This window comes from Chenopodium album, chromosome 11 (genome assembly GCF_948465745.1).
Source record: "Chenopodium album chromosome 11, dcCheAlbu1.1, whole genome shotgun sequence".
In the NCBI taxonomy this organism is placed as follows: domain Eukaryota; kingdom Viridiplantae; phylum Streptophyta; class Magnoliopsida; order Caryophyllales; family Amaranthaceae; genus Chenopodium; species Chenopodium album.
In genome coordinates, this window is record NC_137844.1 from 15,700,460 (window position 1) to 15,720,673 (window position 20,214).

Consider the following 20,214-nt stretch of genomic DNA (forward strand, 5'->3'; position numbering starts at 1 on the left):
TCAAACACCTTAAACTAATGCCTACACATGATTCCATGACATTCGAAAAGCTTGCATTCTTATGATGCGTCACTTGTTTCGGAGTTGAATGTTATAGTGTACACTCTCTTCCTGTCCATGGGAATTTCCTTTTTCAGTTGTTTATCGTAGAACCAAACCCTATCTTGAACAAATGTTCAACAACATTGTTAGACACCTCCCTTTTCCCAACAACGCTCAAGTACATAAGCCTGGTGCATTGCTCCTGTACTTCGACGAATTTTGCATCAGTGTACACTTTTGAAAGGCTTTCTCAAATGGAAAATAAGTGATGACATGCCTCAATCTCATTGCACTGTTCGCATCAGCTTCTTTCTCCGCATTGGACCTGTTTTCCATGGCATCACAATACCTCTCCGCAAATTGGTACAAACGCGTGTCCCTCTTCACGTACTTGTCAAAGAAGCTATTAATGCTTTCTGAACGCTGAGTGGTTTTCATCCCTGCCCAAAATAGGTGTTTCATTTAGGCAGGGATCCACATATGCCTCTCTTCATACATACCTATGACAAAAACAAAAACATAATAAGGCACAAGTTCACCATTATTGTCTAATCATAAAACATTCACCAAATTGACAATCAATATTATGACACCTTAACTTTATACCGAGTCCACTAATATTTTCTTCAAAACAAAATTTTCCGATAAATGAAATACCTTATGTTTACACTTATATCTGCTCAACAGGATGGTATAAGTTATAAATGGCATTATACAACTTTGATGTTCTAACAAGTGGGGAACTCAAGGTCTGAAGGTACACCCCCTTTCTATTAGTCTCTTTCTCTGGCTAGGGGTAGGTTTATTTCAAGCTAAGTAAATATCAATTTTTATATAAATAGCATAAATTTTACTTGTCCCTAAACATTATTCTACTATTTCTGGTTTAACATTTACTACATTCAAATTAATTGCTTACTGCTACTCATAACACCCACATAATAACCATCACTTTTAACATATCATTAGTAAAAGAGTTGAGGAATTAAGATCACCTGAAAGCCACTCATCTGATCCGAGACCATAAGACTCCATTGTTAATGTCCAATTCAGCTCAAACTCATCTTCGCTCAAACTGTCATATATAACATTGAGCAAGACATCATGAAATTCCTCATAGTTCGCATAGCTTCCGAGCTTGTTACCAAACTTATTGACAATATGCCACAAGCACCACCTATGTTTAGAATTGGGCATAACAATCCTCAAAGCTTTCCTCATTGCTGCACATTGATCTGTCAAGAAACCACCAGGTTCTTTTCCACCCATGCAATCAAGCCAATTGGTAAACAACCACTCAAAAGTTTTGGTGTTCTCATGGGATACTAGAGAACATCCTAAAACAATAGTCTGTCTCTGATGATTTACACCCACAAAGTTGGAAAAAGGTAGAGCATATTCATTGGTAAAATATGTAGAGTCAAAACACACAACATCCCCAAACTCTTGATACGCTACCCTACTACGAGCATCCACCCACATCACATCTGTTAACCGACCCTCTTCATCTAATCAGTACTTATGGAAAAAATTCTGATTATCCGAACACATCTTGTCAAAATAGGCAAGCATGGCATTAGCATCACCACCAATTAACTTCAACTTCTTCTCACGAGCCAATACATTCCTCAAGTCCCTCTCCATAAGGCCATGTTCTCTACCCCACCCCGCTCCTTTGCTAAACTACGGTGAACTTGAGTAACCTGAGTACCAGCACTACAGTCATTGAATAACTTCCTCCTAAACGCAGTTGTAAGTTCATCCTGTCGATACATAGATATATATATCGAGACTTTCAGGGAGTTGGATAATGATATTTATGTTCTATGATTGCCTTTCGCACTTCCCAAGAACCATCAGGTTTACAAGCAGCCCTCATTTCCACAGGACAACCACACTTCTTAGTCTTCCTCTTGTTTAGATCCAATGCTAAACCACCACCATAGACCCTTTTCCCATTTACCCTTCTTCGTAAGTCTGGCTTACTAGCACATTCACACTGCCAAATGTAGCTCCTCCTCTTATTCTTGTCTGTTTTACCATTCTCAATCTTATAAATCCCAGCTGCCCGGAATACACCAAATCCCCTTTGTTTCCCATATTTCCTAAAGAATTTATCGGCATCCTCCCAAGTATTAAACACCATACCCAATTCTGGATGGTCCGGTAAGTCTTCATTATCCCCTTCATCACACTCCACAACACACCGACCCGGAGTTGCTTCATTTGGACCATCCACAAACACAATAGACCCTAAGACATCATTAACCGGGGTCCCCATGATCCCAACCTGTCATATTTATCACAATATTATACATATCAAATTATGCCTCTTGTCCCCAAATTAATTAATTACTTAACAAATCTAACCAAGCAAAAAAAAATTCCCAGATTATGTTTGTAATCCCCCATATTTTCAACTTAACTATAATATATTTATTTATTACTTATACAAATATTTTTACTTCGATTTTATGGTATGAATTATTTTGATGTAAAAATAATAAGATTTTCGTTATTAGTAAGCTAAAATTGCTAAGTTTTTAATTTAAATTATAAGTCTCTTTTAGTTAATAGCCCAATATTTAAATGTTACTCAAGCCCAAACAACAATCCTACTCCTACTTGGATTAGGAAAGTTAAGCCCATACCCTTACAAAACATAAAACCCCAAAAACCCTTACTTTCCCTCACCTCTCTTCCTCCTCTTTCACGGTTTCACAACAAAGAAAAAATTCGAACTGCTGCTGCACCACCGCAGACCACCGCCATTGACCACCGCGCCACCGCCGCGCTGCTGCCCAGCCACCACTGCAGTTCGCATCTCTTCTTCCTCCCTTTTCTTTACTTCTTTCTATTTTATTAAATTGATTTAAAGTTTCAATCTTTGTTTAATTTTGATTCTAAATTATTATTATTATGGTTTGATATATACATGGGTTATAAAAGATTATAAATTTATGAATTTTAATATGTTTTATTTACAATACAAAATTTCAGATTCGTTTAATTAAGAAAATAAGGGTTTAAGTATTGATTTTTCATGTTTTTAGGGCTTGAAAACGTGCTAATCAATTTACCTAATCATACTATGTTTAGATTACGTTAAAGTATAATTATTTTGATTATATATAAAATTTCAGATTATTAAAGTTTCAATTTTTATGATCAAGTTGTGTTAATTTCATATTTTTTATGCTTCTAATCTCATAAAATAATGTTGTGGGTATTTTATGATAAAAAGCCTTGAACTTTAAAGTCTAACCTCAAGAATAAATTTTCAGATTTTATACTTATTATTTTGAAGCCTCTAATTGCATTGAATTGGTATAATTTTGGGTTTTTAACATACTAACCTACTATATAATGATTATTTCAAGTAAGTATGTTTATAAGGTTGTTTTATATACCTAAACTAAATTTTTCAGATTATTTACTTACTGTAAAGTTGCTGGAATTTTATGTTATAAGCTATATTTTTATGATTCTAACATTTAAACTTATAGTGAACTATTGAATTATCAACTTTGACTATTGGGTGTAATTTAAAGGCATTATTTTGATGGTTTAAGAGGTTTTAAAGTAGTTTGGTATTGCTGTAAATTTGTTTGCTTGGGTGTTGATTAAATTCTTGTCATTTGGTTTAGGAGAGGACTTTGTAGAAGGCGACTTCTAGTTCCTAAAGTGGTCAATCGAATCGTTTATACAAGGTACGTACGAGTTATGAAACCTTGCCTTTAGATACATGTTTAGGGATGTATCGAGAATTTAGTATCATGTATAGAGAAGATTGTGCTAAATTGTTTGGTTATACATTGTGATTTCCGTATGTTGTGCACTATTCTACACTGCAAGTACTATTTATGCATTAATTATGCAAGATGCGCTTAGAGGCAAAGGTATGTGCTTTGTTGAAATGATTTATTTATTACTCGTTCATGATTATTGAGATAGAACGAGTAAAGGAAGATTTTAAGTCTCATAAGACGAGGTTCAGGTTTTGGGGTGCCTTATGCACTCAAGGTGTTTATACACCGAGGTAGTTAAAGGAATCAATAATAAATATTGCTTGTCACTAGTAAACCAAGAATTGAAATTGGGAACTTGCTTTACTTGATTGAATTGATATTGGATTGATTGTATTGTTTACATATGAGTCATCACCAAGTCTAAACTCGTAAATCACGTAAAGTGCAAGATGGATGAGCAATAAAACTCTGGATTTGTGCACATCTGGAGTAATGACAACCAGGGGTTGTGGTACACGGGATACCAGCCGTGCACTTTTCTAGAGGTCGTCTGATCTATGAGTCTCTTATTTCAAATACTTTTCAAAAACTAGGAGTTAGATGAGATCTCATACTAGCTACGGTCACGGAGTCGCGCCAGTGGTCGTTGGATGTTTTATTGATGTTTCCAAAAGGAGGCATGGGGTTTTTCTTTTAATGTAGCTTCTCTTACTGAGAGGACCTAGAAGCCTGAGTGATGTCGTTATAATCCCCTATTACGGCAGACGTTTGACAATCATCAAAGCGGACTAGTACTCAAAAAAGAAAGCTCACAATACTCATGGTCGAGGAAAAAGGTTCCGATAGCAATAATGAGAAGTATACTTATGACAATTTTTAATCTCTTAAAGTATTCTCATAGGTCGATCCAGTATGGTTCTAAACCAATACCTGTGTAAATCAAACTACACACTAATCTCAAATGGTCATTAATCGTCCATCGTTTAAATGACCTCGATTAGGGATAATTTTCGATTATAATATTCATTGTTCACTTAATAGGTGTTTCCTTACCAAGACTGGTCTTGATACCCTATTTTGAATATTCCAAGAATCGAATGGACTCATTATTTAATTCTAAACCACAATTAAATAGTCAACGGAGTGATTTAAATCGCATGAAAATTTTAATTACTCCAAAACCGAATGGTTCATCATAGTGCTTTACATTAAAATTGTCCAAAATTAATTAAAACACTAAAAATAAGGAAATCAAAGCCAATCTCCGATGTGCCTGATTCCCATTGCCTCAACGTGCTTGTTGTGCTTCACTTGAGGCAAAGGTTTAGTCAGTGGATCGGCTACATTGTCATCCGTTCCAACTTTACAAATTCTGATTTCACCTTCTGATTTCCATTCTCGAATCATGTGAAACCGCCGCTTGACATGTTTGACCTTCTAATGTTCTCTTGGATCTCTGGCCTGAGCAATAGCTCCATTGTTATCACAATAGAGGTCTATTGGACCCTTGATGGAGGGTACAACACCAAGTTCACCAATGAACTTGCGAATCCAAACTGCCTCCTTAGCTACCTCAGATGCTGCTAAGTATTCAGCTTCAGTTGTAGAATCTGCAGTTGTGCTTTGCTTAGCACTCTTCCAACTAAACGCTCCTCCATTGAGACAGAATATGCACCCAGATTGTGACTTGAAGTCGTCTCTGTCTGTCTAGAAGCTTGCATCGGTATAACCCTCAACAACTAATTCATCTCTGCCACCATAGACCAGGAATTTATCCTTGTTCCTTTTCAGGTACTTTATGATACTCTTGGTCGCAGTCCAATGCGCCTTTCCTAGGTCTGATTGGTATCGGCTCGTAGCGCTCAAGGCATACGATACATCTGGCCTAGTACATATCATGGCATACATGATCAATCCAATTAGCGAAGCATATGGAATCTGATTCATCCTTTCTCGCTCATCAGGTGTCTTAGGACACTGCTTCTTGCTTAGGGTTATGCCATGAGACATGGGTAGGTGACCTCTCTTGGCCCCTTCCATTTGGAAACGAGCTAGTACCTTATCAATATAAGTACTTTGACTCAATCCTATAATCCTTTTCGATCTATCCCTATAGATCTTGATGCCTAGTATGTACTAAGCCTCTCCCAAGTCTTTCATTGAAAAACATTTTCCGAGCCAAGCCTTTACAGACTCTAATAACGAAATGTTGTTTCCAATGAGCAATATGTCATCGACATATAAGACTAGGAAGGCAATGTCACTCCCACTAACCTTCTTGTAAACACAATACTCATCTGGATTCTTGATAAAACCAAACTTACTGATGGCTTCATCCAATCGCAGATTCCAACTTCTGCTTGCTTGCTTTAATCCATAAATGGACTTCTTAAGCTTGCATACCTTTCCAGCATTGTTTTGGTCAACAAAACCTTCAGGTTGTGTCATGTACACAGTTTCTTCCAAAATACCATTTAGGAAGGCGGTTTTGACATCCATCTGTCATATTTCATAGTTGTAATATGCAGCAATCGCTAGGAGGATCCGAACAAATTTAAGCATTACGACTGGAGAAAAGGTTTCATCGTAATCAATACCATAAACTTGTCTATAACCTTTTGCTACCAATCTAGCTTTGTAAATGAATACATTTCCATCTATGTTAGTTTTCAACTTGAAAATCCACTTACATCCGATAGGTGTGTAACCTTCGGGTAAGTCAACCAAGTCCCAGACTTGATTTTCAAACATGGAATCCATTTCAGATCTCATGGCCTCTTGCCATTTAGCAGAGTCGGTGCTTGCCATCGCTTGCTTGTAGGTTGCCGGTTCATCTCCATCCATGATCAGGATGTCCTGATTCTCGGTTAATACTAAACCAAGAAATCTATCAGGTTGAGATCTCGGCCTCTGAGACCTACGTAGGGTAATGGACTGAGCATTTGCATTGTCGGTTCGACTTTGCATATTTTGATCACTTTGACCTTCGTCAACAGATGTTATTTGAGCACTTTGACTGTCATTCTGATTTTGTTGCTCATCTTCACGAACTTCGTCGAGTTCGATTTTCCTCCCACTTGTCATTTTGGAAAGGTGCTCCTTCTCCAAAAAGACACCATCGCGAGCAACAAACACTTTGTTCTCCGATTTGTTGTAGAAGTAATACCCTTTGGTTTCTTTTGGGTAGCCCACAAAGTAAACCTTATCAGATTTGGGAAGAAGTTTGTCAGAAATCAATTTAGTGTTAGTGCCGCAGTTAAAAGTGCATGTCCCCAGAAAGAGATAGGTAGATCACTAAGACCCATGGTTGATCGTACCAAGTCTAACAAGGTTCGATTTCTCCGTTCGGATACTCCGTTCCATTGTGGAGTTCCCGGAGGTGTCAGTTCTGAAAGTATGCCATGATCTTTCAGATGGTCATCGAATTCTTGGCTCAAGTATTCACCACCTCGATCTGATTGAAGGGCTTTGATTTTCTTGCCAAGCTGATTTTCCACTTCACTCTGAAATTCTTTAAACTTGTCAAATGATTCAGATTTATGCAACATGAGGCAGACATAGCCATATCTACTATAGTCGTCTGTGAAGGTGATGAAATATCGATGTCCATTTCTTGTGGCGGAGCTCATTGGTCCACATACATTGGTATGTATTAGACCCAATAAGTCACCTGCTCTTTCTCCCAACTTGGAGAATGGCTGTTTTATCATCTTGCCTAATAAACATCCTTCGCAATTCTCAAAAGATTCTAAATCAAAAGAGTCAAGAACGCCTTCTTGTAGAAGCTTCTTGATGCGTTTGATGTTAATGTGGCCAAGACAAAAATGCCACAAGTAAGTTTGATTTGACTCCATGGTCTTAGCTCTTATGGTATCATTATAAACAATTTTGTCTAAACACACAAAATTGTCATTTTCATAAATATAAACAAGACATGAAACAAAATTCTTGTGAGCAAAGTTAAAATGACGTCTAACATCATGAGATCAAAGTATGGTAGATAAAACTCAACAAGTTTTAGAATTTAGACAAAACACATGAGAATACAAGCTTTCTTTGGATAGATTATCTTCATCTTCCACTTGTGTACTTATGTCCACTTGAAAAGCGCCGCTCACTTTGTTCCTGAAATAGGAGCATAGAGTGAGTCAATTTTCCGGTATCTAATACCTTATAAATTGCTTGTATTCAAGTGTCAAGATGATACCTGAGATTGAGGCTCCTTTTCCTCTTGCCTCATCTTCCAGATACTCGCTACGTTCTCCTTTGTAGTGACCTTGCTTGCTACAATAGAAGCAGCGCATCTTATCCTTGTTCTTGAACTCCTTCTTCTTGAACCTAAGAGCAAACTTAGCCGCCTTGTAAGAATAGGTTTTCTGGAGCTCTTGGACAACTTCCTTGTAGGATAGTTTGTCCCGATTGTTGGTAAGTTGCATCTTAATTGCAATGTACCCCGAGTGGAGTGAACTTAAAAGAATATGAGCCGCTTTCTCATCCTCCACCGGCCTACAAATCAGTTCCAGATGGTTAAATAACCTTGTCATCTTTTGCACATGGGCTTGAAGCGGCATCCCGGGTCTAAGTCTTGCACTATAGACCCTAGCCTATACTTCTTGCCTCTCTTTGCTGAGACAACCATCTTGCGGTGGCTTGATCCTCATGTTAGACAGTGACCTATTCACTTCTTCCACAAGTCCATCATAGTTGCCCCTGTCGCTCTTTGTGACCCTCAGATTGACAACATCTTCTAGAGCCTTGAGGAGTACATCCGGAAGGTAGTTGGAGAATTTCTTCTTCCACTGTTTTGGAATGGAGTTTGCCATGAGTCACGAGACTCTCTTGCAATCATAACTCCACTCCTCATGAGCTTCATCGCTCATAACCCCTTTTGAGTAGAAACTCGGGATGGGTGTATCCAAGATATGCTCTGGGTAGCAATTGCGCAGGGTCATACGAAGTTCTTCCTCCCATTCCTTGAAGTTCACCAAATTCAAGCTAAATGGTAACTTCTCGGGAAGATCTGGGAATATTAGATTGTTGTCGATAGTTGAAGACATGATTCTACAATTTGAAAGAATTTTAATGAAAAACCATTCATGATACTTAAATAAGATTGAATTTAATTCACGCATATTTCAAACTTATTTAACGTCTTATTTACAAATAAAATTGTCCTTATTTTGTGAAAATAAGTCGATTCCAAGATCCAAGGAAACAAAGAGTGGCTAAGCATGCTTTGGCTTGTCTTAGCACTCAATCTCCCAAGGTAAGCAACGCTTAGCTAATGGCTCCAAGCCACTCTTGGTTGAATAAATCGTCGCATCTAATGCTCTCTCAAAAATTTATTCACTTTGCCACGACATGTTAGGACTCCATCACTCATATCGTTGAGTACAACCAAAACCAACTTGCATACCCGGTATGCCTTATGAGTCTAAGGAGTAGTAGTGATGCCTCTCTTTGGCGTAGCCCATCACTACTCTCAATAGGTCGATAAGTGTTGTTTTGGAATGGCAATTTCACTCAATATTTTAGGGACCTAGGGTTTCTATGTTGGTTGATTTAAGTGAACTTAATTAATCATCACAACATTCGAAATCCTAAACATGCATCTAACATATAATTCATATATAAATGATCATAAATATGTAAAGCATAAGCATTTGATGCATATTGGCAACTAGCATGACCCCTTGAATTCTTCAAGTCTTCAAAAGGTCTTCTTTTGCAACTTCATGGCTTTGTCTTCCAAGAACCTCCGTCTTCAAGACTTGACCAAAATTATGCAACTACTAGTATCTACGATAAAGACTATTCTAAATATTAAGGTACAAAAATACTCAACGGTACGCAAACTGTATTTAGATTTACAAAAATACATCACGGATCGCAGTCCATATTTTCTATCCTAATCGGGCCCCACTAGTTGCCATTTTATTGAACCTGTGAGAGAATATACATTTCATTCATCCATTCACTATTTGTGAATGGCCCATGCATTTTACAACGATAAAACAAGCAACAATGCATAAACACACGATAACTAGTAACTAATCTAGGTGGTTAATCCAATTAACACGCCTAATTAAAACTAGTCAAAGTTGTTTTAACCGATTATGTAAATAAGCGCAATTAATATTTGAAGCTCCCACTTAATTCCGCATCCAACTTAATTAATCCAATTAATTAAGCCGGTAAAACCCAATTTTTTGCCAAAATAAAATTTTTGCAAATGCCGCTTAAAAAACTGAGGCCTAGCCTCCAAAATTTATTAAAATAATTAAAACGACAAATCAAGCAAAAAAAATTACGTAGCCCAACATATCTAAGTGCCTAGCACTAAGACTTGGAGTGCTCACAACTCGCACAACCGAATGATGCTCAAGGAACGTGGGAGTGGGACACGATGTCGCTAGGCGTTACATCACCCACATCAGCGAACTTTCACACACCAATTCGTGGCCCATTATGGCCATGTTGCACGAGCTCATTGCACCACATTACTTCGCAAGCAATGTCTACGCATATTACCCTTAATTATGTACCAAGCTACGCACTCAAAGCATATTCAATGCAAGCTCAATGCAAGCACGATGCAAGCACCATACACGGCTTACCCATGGCAAGCCACGAGGCCGCACACACGATGCGCGCACAGCAGCTAGTTGTTGCCGCACCTTGTGGCAGCCTTGGCTGCCATGGTGCGCTAAGGTGTGCACACAGCAGCTCCTCCCCACACACAGCAGCACCAAGTCGAGGCACCCGAGCAGCCTCGGCAGCCCATGGCTGCGTGAGCAGTCCGGCTGGCCGAGAGCTAGCTCGGGGCTTCTTCGGCCTTGATTTTGGTGCTCATGCCTCGGGAAAAATCCCAATTTATTGTGACATAATTAATCAATTCTAAATTGATTTTAGAATCAATTAATTTTGAGGAAAAATGAAAATATAACAAGTCCAACTTAAATAAATTCATCCAAGTGCATAAAACCAAAAATTATTCCAAGAACCATTCTTTAATAAAATTGGTTAAACTTGGTGCAACAAAATAAGAGGGCAATTACTCACTATTAATTTAATCAATTTAAATTAATCTTGAGATTTTGACAAAATAAAAGAGAGTTGGAAAAATGAACATGAGTTCAATAAAGATTCCAACTTTAATACTTGTGAATCCTTGAAAAATTATATCTTCCAATATGAAGATAAACAATTTTCTATCACAAGTTTCAAACTTTATGATTCCAATCAACTTAGAAATGATTAAATCAACAAAGTTCAATAAAAATTCATGGAATTTAGTAACTCAAAGTTTCAATCACTTAACATAATTAAAGATTGAATCTTTAGTACTTAGAAGCCTCAAACAACAACAATTTCACACTTAATGCAATTAATTTGCAATTATGTTAAAAATAAAACCAAGCTTTCAAACACAAATTACTACCAAGTAATCATGCCTAAAGAGGTTTAAAATTGCATATAAAATAAGGATTGAACCAATTACATAACCACCATAAATATGCAATTAATTTTCAAGGTTAGAAAGACTTAAAAAATTTCGTCAAAACGAAAAATCCCTTGAAAAGTGCATTTCTGGTTGTTTTTTGGCTAAAAACCGAGTCTTGAAAGGGAAAAACCATTTCCAGGACGCCTTTTCCACCCAAAATTCACTATTTTTGGGTCGAAATCTGGGTTCGGGAGCTGAAGTCAGCTCTAATATGAGATTAAAATTAATAAACCGAGCTACTAATCTAATTAGCAACTTAAAATCAGAAAAATTAAGCCATAAAAACACCTTGAAAAATAATATGATTTTAAAAATAAACGAGCGAGGCTCCGATACCACTGTTGGGGTTTGGTGAGTCTGACTCACCGCGGAAACAAACCCAAAAACAAGACTGCACTCGCAATAAATAAAACCATAAACATAATTAACTTAATGACAAGATTAAGATAATAATTATACCTTTGATGCGTGCTTCGCCGGACCTCGAGGGGATCTTACTTCAAAAGCTAACCTCGAAAATACGACGACCTCCAACGGAAGTCCACCACAACTCGAACACCGACTAGGTCCAATGCCTTGGAGTTAGCAAGGCCCGACCGAAAAACCCGAGTAATTGAGTTCAAAGGTTTCCACAATGGTGATGCCTTTTTCAACTCTTGAGTTCAAAGGTTTTCACTACTAGTGATGCCTTTTCCAACTCTTACTCAAGTTTTTTACCAATACCCCAAGTTGGGTATTTATAGGGAAATGCAAGATTATGAAAAGCTCTCCCATCAATGTAGGAGAATTTGATTTTCTCATTTTATTTTAAAGCTAAAATAAAATTAATAATCAAACTAGTAATAAATCAACAAGTGGCAAGCTCATAAGGAAGAGTAGGTGAGGACCATTTGGAGGAGGGGGGGACCAAACTTGCCCCCCACTCTAGCTCCCATAACCAGCCACCTCCCTTTCTATTCCTCCAATTGAGTTCGGCCACATGGCAGCTCACTTGGGCACCCATGGTTGCCTTGTGGGCTGCCATGGTGCGGTTGTGAGGCTTCGACCCACCTCACTTGCGCCCAAAACCGTGGGCTGCTAGCTGCCACGGCCTAGAAAGCCACGCACCAAGTGTGCGGGCTGCTAGCTACCGTATGCTAGCACAGCCACGCACACTAGTGCGAGCTGCTAGCTGCGGTATGCTAGCCTAGCCCCGCACTTGGTGCAGGCTGCTAGCATTTGCCGCGCCCCTAGCACTCGGTTTTTCCGATGCTAGGGGTATTTTGGTCATTGTTGATTTATTATTATTTTCACGTCTCGTCTTTTACTATTTTCGACTCGACTTCCGACGCTCGGTTTTGACACTCCAAGCTCGAATTTCTGACGTCTAAATATTAATTACTCGGTCGACTTATTAATTAATTCGTCGCTTCGGCTCGTTAGTTGCTTGGGTGTGACCCGAAGGATTCAGTCAAGATTAAGCTGTAATATTAATAACTAATATTACTGATCAGAAGTGGCCTCCACCCAGGCATTCCGATCACTTGACCTCACTGAAAAATTAGCTTTCTAATAATTTCGAACCCCCTATCGGAATAATACACTTGTTCGAATGACACTATTCCTTTCAACATTACAGCAAGCAATTGGTCTATATTGAGTAACCTTTGTAGCTTGATCCAACTTAGGAACCAGGGTCAGAGTGGTGCATTTAATTTGTCTCAACATCTTCTTAGAAGAGAAGAAATCGAGTATCTCATCACCAACTTCCTCTCCCACTATAGTCCAAGCACTTTTATAGAACTTGCTCGAAAACCCATCAGGACCTGGTGCTTTATCATCATTAATATCCTTAAGGGCTTGCCAAACATCAATCCTGCAAAATGGCCTACAAAGCAGCTGTTGTTGTCTATCAACTGAAGTACCCAGCAACTCTTTATAAAAATAAACAAAAGCACCTACCACACTCACATGATTTGTACAAGTAATCCCACCCTCTGGACACTATAAGTGGCAAATAGAATTCATACTAGTCTCAAAGATAAGCAAACACTAACCTATGTAGAAGCACACTAAACAGCCTATTAGAAAATAAAAATAAAAATTTAAAACAACATTAAACCTTAACTAAACAAACACCTAAACACAAGCTTAACATATTACTCATCATCATCACTATTGTCCTCCACATCATCATCACTCATCACCATCGCCATCGTCCTCCTCCTAAGCTCCCCCTATTAGCCTTTGCAATGGAGAGATTAATAACAGTTTTTCAACTGCTATAAAAAGCTTTTTAACCGTTGTAAAAAGACAATTCTGGCATAGTGCTCCTCCTCTTCCTCCTCCTCCTCCTCATCATCATCATCATCATAATCATCATCGATAACCATCACCATCAACATCGTTCTCCTCCTCCTCCTATACATCATCAACATCATACTCATCATCTGGCGGCTCCTAATCACTAATGATGTCATCATCATCACACAAACCCATAGTGGACTCCTGGTCGAGCCTAAATCTACGGCAAATGTACGGGTTAATTGCGGTAGATATAGGGTGAGCAAGGTATCGTATCCATAAGGAAGACTAAACAATTACCAAGTTAAGAAACTGAAATATTATTTAGACGATGGAAAATAGGAAAAAAAGTACTACTGGGTTATAAATGATAAAATTGCAAACTAATAAAGACGACAAACAAGTATAAGAAATAGTTTTAGGTTTCGGGTTTCGTCGGATACTCTCTATAATGAAATCAAACTAATCGCAGGGTTGAATAAATATGATATTGCAATGATCAATTACCAATAGTATGTTATCTCCTCTCCCAAGGTAAAAACGTATATTTAAATCAACCTTATGTCTACTCTAGTGATCACAACAATTGAAATAAACTCATTAAGAATAGGAATTCAATAAAGATCACCGCAAGTGTATAATTATTCCTAAAATTGTACTACTTGACGTTTGATAATCCCATGAACTATTGAAAGTTCATTCCCTTAATAAATCAATACCTAAACATACAATAAATTTTCCAGATTAAAAGTACGAATTAAAATAAAATTATCAAAGTGCAATTATATAAAGAAAAAATGGAAATAAAAAATCCAACCTTTGCACCTTCTTCCCCAAAAAATCCAATCTTAATTTATTCCAATAAAAATCCAACCTTTATACCCCCTTCGTTGACAGGTCATACTATTCAGAGAATTCTCATAATATTCATATTGTCTCTCTTGTTAAATAAATTAGTACAAGTATTTATTTATCTTTTCAATATTTTTAATTTTAATTTTTTTTTTCAAATAAGTAGGGTCAATTAACCCCATTACCTTGAACTTTTAACAACCCCTATTCCTCAGTGCGCTTCTCAAATCCATACTGGTGCAGCTAGGGGTTGGGGGCAGACGGGCAGTGTGCAGGTAGTGGAATGGTGAGCAAGGAAGGGGAATAGTGAACAGAGAAGGGAATAGCATTGTGCAGAGAAGGGGAGCAGGGAGGGGATCAATATGCAGGGAAGGGGCTGTCAAAATGTGCTGCTGTCAAAATACCATTGGAGATTCTGATGTTTTCAAAAGGGGTGGTGGGTGTGATTAATTTGGACTATATCTAACATTTGTATTAGTTGATTTAACTTTTTTGTGTAAAAAATCAGTTGATACCATAAGTACGTAATAAAATTAACATACTTAAGAAATGTGTACATAGTATTGTGCAAGTAGGGTAGGGGGAGGTGTGTAGGCAGGGAAAGGGAATGTTTGCACTCAAAGAGAGGGAGGTTGGTAGTGAAAATTGAGTTGGATATTTTACTTCTTTTCAAAAGGGGTGGTGTGTGTAGTTCAATTTGTATTACTTCATTTAACTTTATAAGTTGTCGTGGTTGTTATGGTTTATTACGTTATAGAAGTAACATGTTGATAATTACGTTTTCAGAAGTAAAATGTATGTTGAGTTTTTGCTTAACTTTAATGAAGTTCAAAATTTTAACATCTTGTTCTCCTTCGAAGTTAGAGCATGACTTAATTGACTTGTCTTTTGAATTCTTTTTGTATTTATAGTTCTTCTTTACACATGGATACTTTGAAGGTTCAAGAGAGGTTATGATGGATGAGGTGTGCTAATAGGACAGACAATTTATATATAAATGGTGTTAATAATGCGTTTCAAAAGTACTAAAAAGATAAAAGAAAAGAGAAAAGGGAGGGGGTGGGGGATGGGGGCAGTTGCAGGCACGGAGTACAAAAGATGGGAGAAGGGTTGTGCAGGGAGGGGGTGGATCATTTTGGGTTATGCAAATTAGTCAATTAGAATTTTTTTTTTTTTGGGATGGGGTGGGGGGAAGAGAGTTTAGATTACATATCTTAGCTTTGGGAGTGTCCAGCCACTTAAAAGTCTTAGACCCCATTTGATGATTTAATTACATTGAATTTCAATCTACTATCAATTTCCCCTAACTTTACATCTTATTTTTACATTTCTAGAATTAATTTGTATCCGACAGTGCAACTTAGAGTAATAAATAGAAGTGTTGGTTGGTGACATGCTTAGTTTTAGCTAACTTTTAGCCAATTAATCCTGTAAGGACAAGTCATTTCTAGTGATGTTAAATTATATTATTTGGCCTATTTTTTCCATGTACATGTAAACAGAAAATGTGGAAGAAACTGGTGAGACAGGGGATAATGACAACAACACAGAGCAATACTATGATGAGGAAAGACATGTTGGTCAATATCTTGAACTTGAAGATGCATGTACGCATAATGAGCCACTAAACAACGATGAACATATGAATACAGTAGAGGAACTTCACATTTCAGCAGGTATGAATTAACGTATGCTTAATACATAAAAAAATGTTCAATTTGTGTATAGTCATGTCAATTCATTGTCTTATGAACTTATGCGTGATCTAGGCGGCACTGTTATTAAAAAAAAGAGGGACAATATACAGTTGAAAGCTTACTCTACTACCTCCTAAGGAAAAATTGAATGTGGAGTTTGATGAGGATGGTGTTGCCATTGGTGACAATGCCTCATTATTTTCTTTCTTCTTGGGTTAACAAGTTTGTAATTAATCTGTTTGTCCAATACAATTGTAAAATGTTGAAATGAGTATACATCCGAAACATTTGACCATTTGTGGGCTTGCATCAAGGTAATATGTTTTCGTAAAACACATGTTCATGAGTTTTTTTCTCTCTTATTATCAAGCAATAGCATCATAAACATTATACCTCTATTTCTGAAAGATGTGCACTTTGCTATTAGCTAGATGCTTTCATTGAATCCTCGTTCCTCACACTATGTGCTGCTCATTCTCTGTCAACTTCTTAAAATCACTAGGAGATGTGTATTAACTGAAATTCATGCTTAGAGTTATTAAAATAGACTGATGTAGTGGGCCATAATGTGGGGATCGAGGGAATGTAGTGCAGGGAGGGGGTGCCGAGTGCAATGCAAGTAAGGGTACAGTGCAGAGAGGGGAGGAATGCAGGAGGGGGGCTATGCAGGAAGGCGGGCAGTGAGGGAGGGGATAAGTATAGGGAGGGGGCAATGTAGGGGGTAGGCTTCTTCACTTTGTTTTTTCAGAAAAGAATGAATAGTACAACCTTAATCGGGTGCACTTGTAATACACCGTATTTTTATTATATTTTTATATATATAAATTAACGATTTTATTTATTTTATTTATTAAAATGATTTATTTCATTTTAAAAAATAAAATTATTTATTTAAATAAATTATAAGTGTGTGTAAATAAAATGGATCATGAATTGAGGCAACAAAAGTATTTTTAATTGGGTCAATCCTATTTTAAAGGGTGGACCAACTTATCGAGAATTTAAGGGCCCAATAAGTTGGCCCAAAGGGAGAATTTGTAAGGGATTAGGAATTAGTAATGGCAAAGTTGTAAGGTAGATAACCGTACGAATCAGTCTTGAGACACGGTTGTGTCAGAGTCAAAGAAAGCTCCAGCTCCAAGTACCTCAGGTTGTTGCCATTGAAATAAGTCATTTTTGCACCAGGCTGCGTTACAATCGGTTGTGTGTCCGTGTAAGCTTCTGTAAACTACTGTAAAAGGTGCACAGTCTGGTAATTTTTTTTTGTTTATTGTATTATTCTATAAAGGGTGTAGTGTTATTAGTGAGCTGCTGAAACTTGGTTAATTATTATGAACGTGATAATTCAGCTTTCCTGCTTTGATTTAAGAGGAAGAAAAATAAATAAAATGAAAATTGGGAAAAGATGGAAGTTTCAAGATTAGAATGCTTTATTTCTACTTTACTGGCACAATCTATTTCTACATTACCCTTGTGAATTGGCGCAATCTATTATACGATTTTGCACAAATTGTTGTCCTGTATAGTGTATACTGTTGGAGTTATAACAATTTACGAATTGTTAACTCAAATATTAATAAGGATTATAAGAAAGAATTCATATGGGTTACAACCCGAAATAACAAAATATACTTCTTTGAATTAAGTTACATCTCCTTATATCTCCCCTTTAATTTCTCTCTTATCATCTACCTTCTGTTATCTCTCCTTCTTCTCATTACAATGAAAAAGAACAACTCTATATTTATAACTTATGAATTACTAAACAAACAAAGGACGAGAATTATTCTCATCTTGAACCACAACTTATTTAAGCCAATGCTATTAAAAACAATCTAATAATAAAAATGCTATTTTAAAGTTTGTATTTTCAACACACCCCCTCAAACTTTAAATTTCATCCCGAGCATTTCTCTCAATATATTGAATGTGTCTAGATATAGAGGCTTCGTAAATATGTCTGCAACTTGCTCATCTGTATTACAATACTTCAGTGTGATTGTTCCTTGTTTAACTTGTTCTCGAAGAAAATGAAATCGAGTATCAATATGCTTGCTTCTCCCATGTTGTATTGGATTCTTAGCAAGTTTTATTGCTGACACATTGTCAACATACACTATTGTAGACTCCTCTTGAGCATGACAAAGTTCTTTTAGGAGATTTCTTAACCATAATGCCTCACACACTGCAGATGAAGATGCTGTATATTCTGCTTCACAACTTGATAATGCCACTACTGGCTGTTTTTTAGAACTTCAAGTAAAAGCAGTTGATCCTAGATAAAATGCATATCCTGTTGTACTTTTTCTCTCATCTAGATCTCCAGCCCAATCGCTATCTGAATAACCAAATAATTTTGCTTCATCTCCATAAGAATAGAACATTCCATAATCTAAGGTACCTTTAATATACCTTACTATTCTCTTTGCAGTGCACCAATGTGACTCTTTTGGTGTTTCCATGTATATACTAACAAGCCTTACTCCATATACAATATCAGGCCTGGTGATAGTCAAGTATCTCAAACTTCCCACTAGACTCTTATATAAAGTTGGATTAACCAATTTTCCTTCTCCAACTTTTGTCAACTTCAACCCTGTTGCGACGGGAGTGCTCATGGGTTTGCATGAGCCCATTTTAATTTCTCAAGTATTTCTTTTGCGAAATAAATATTCCATCTTCACATTGTTCACCTCAATTCCTAGAAAGAATTTCATTATCCCACAATCTGTCATTTCAAATTTTGAACATTACCGCTTTGAATTCATCAAACATACTTTGATTGTTGCCAGTGAATAGTAGATCATCAACATATAAGCTTATTATGAGTATATTATCACCATTCATCTTCACATAGACTGCATGTTCATACGAACATTTGATAAAACCATTCCGAATCAAGTATTCATCTATACGTGTATTCCAAGCTCGTGGGGCTTGCTTTGGACCATAAAGTGCCTTTTTCAAACGAAGCACTTTATCTTCTTTTCCCTTGATGACAAAACCTTCTGGTTGTTCCACATAAACTTCTTCTTCTAAAATTCCATTTAAAAATGCTGACTAAACATCAAGTTGATATATCTTCCATTTGTGATGTGCGGCAAGTGAAATCATCATTCTTACAATGTCTAAACGAGCTACAGGAGCAAATACTTCATCATAATCAACACCATACTTTTTCTTGTATCCTTTTACTACAAGTCTTGCCTTGTATCATTCAATGCTTTCATCTGCACCTCTTTTTATCTTATAAACCCATTTACACCTATGGACTTATGGCCCTTTGGCAATGTAGCCAACTCCCATGTATCATTTTTCTCTATTGATCGGATCTCTTCTTTCATAGCAGATCTCCATTCCTCTTCTCCTAAAGCTTCTTCAAAATTAATGGGTTCGTGGTCTGCATATAAGAAGAATAAATCAACTTCATTTACTTCATTTGTCTCTTCATATATGTCTCTGAGACTTCTCATTTTAACAGGTGTTTTCGATGGCGAGATGATCCTTCAGTTGATGGCGATGATGATTATGAATCATTAGTATTTGTTAGAGTCCTTGGTTGATTTCTTTCAGAACTCTTTTCTGTAATATCATGATAGTCTTCAAACACAATTTTCTCTTTCTCTTTCTCTTCTTCTTGATCATCCCATTTCCAAGATTCTCCTTCGTTGAATATAACATCTCTACTCTCTATCAACTTTCCCGTGATTGGATTGTATAATTTATATGCTTTGGATTGTGAGCTGTATCCGATGAAGATACATTTCTCACCACGATCATCTAACTTTTTTCTCTTTGCCTCGAGTATTTGAGCATATGTTATGCACCCAAATACTCGAAAATGTTCAACATTTGGCTTCTCCCCACTCCATGCTTCTTGTGGAGTCATATTCTTCACACTTTTTGTAGGACAACGATTTAAAATATAAGTTGTCCAAACAACAACTTCTGCCCAAAATTGTTTCGGCAATCCTCTTTCTTTCAATATGTTGCGCATCATATCTAGAATTGTTCGATTCTTTCTTTCGGCAATTCCATTTTGTTGTGGTGTATAGGAGTTTGTGAATTGTTGCCGTATTCCACTAGC

The 20,214-nt window shown here is 37.0% G+C and overlaps 1 protein-coding gene across 1 annotated transcript; it reads right to left on the reverse strand.

Moving 5' to 3' along the window:
- Positions 1–216: 216 nt before the first annotated feature.
- Positions 217–1,524, reverse strand: LOC145566369 (protein FAR-RED IMPAIRED RESPONSE 1-like). The gene is made up of 2 exons (XM_081625810.1): positions 1,038–1,524; positions 217–482 (listed from the first exon to the last, which is right to left on the reverse strand). Exons 1-2 carry the CDS (start codon positions 1,522–1,524, stop codon positions 217–219), a joined length of 753 nt encoding a protein of 250 aa, XP_081481936.1.
- Between the last annotated feature and the right edge of the window lie 18,690 nt (positions 1,525–20,214).

Bases quoted from the DNA above. Each gene is read 5' to 3' on its own strand.
- LOC145566369 (XM_081625810.1), bottom strand. From the start codon at position 1,524: ATGTGGGTGGATGCTCGTAGTAGGGTAGCGTATCAAGAGTTTGGGGAT. The intron at 483-1,037 runs GTGATCTTAATT...TATTTTGGGCAG, and splicing joins ATCAGATGAGTGGCTTTCAG to GGATGAAAACCACTCAGCGT.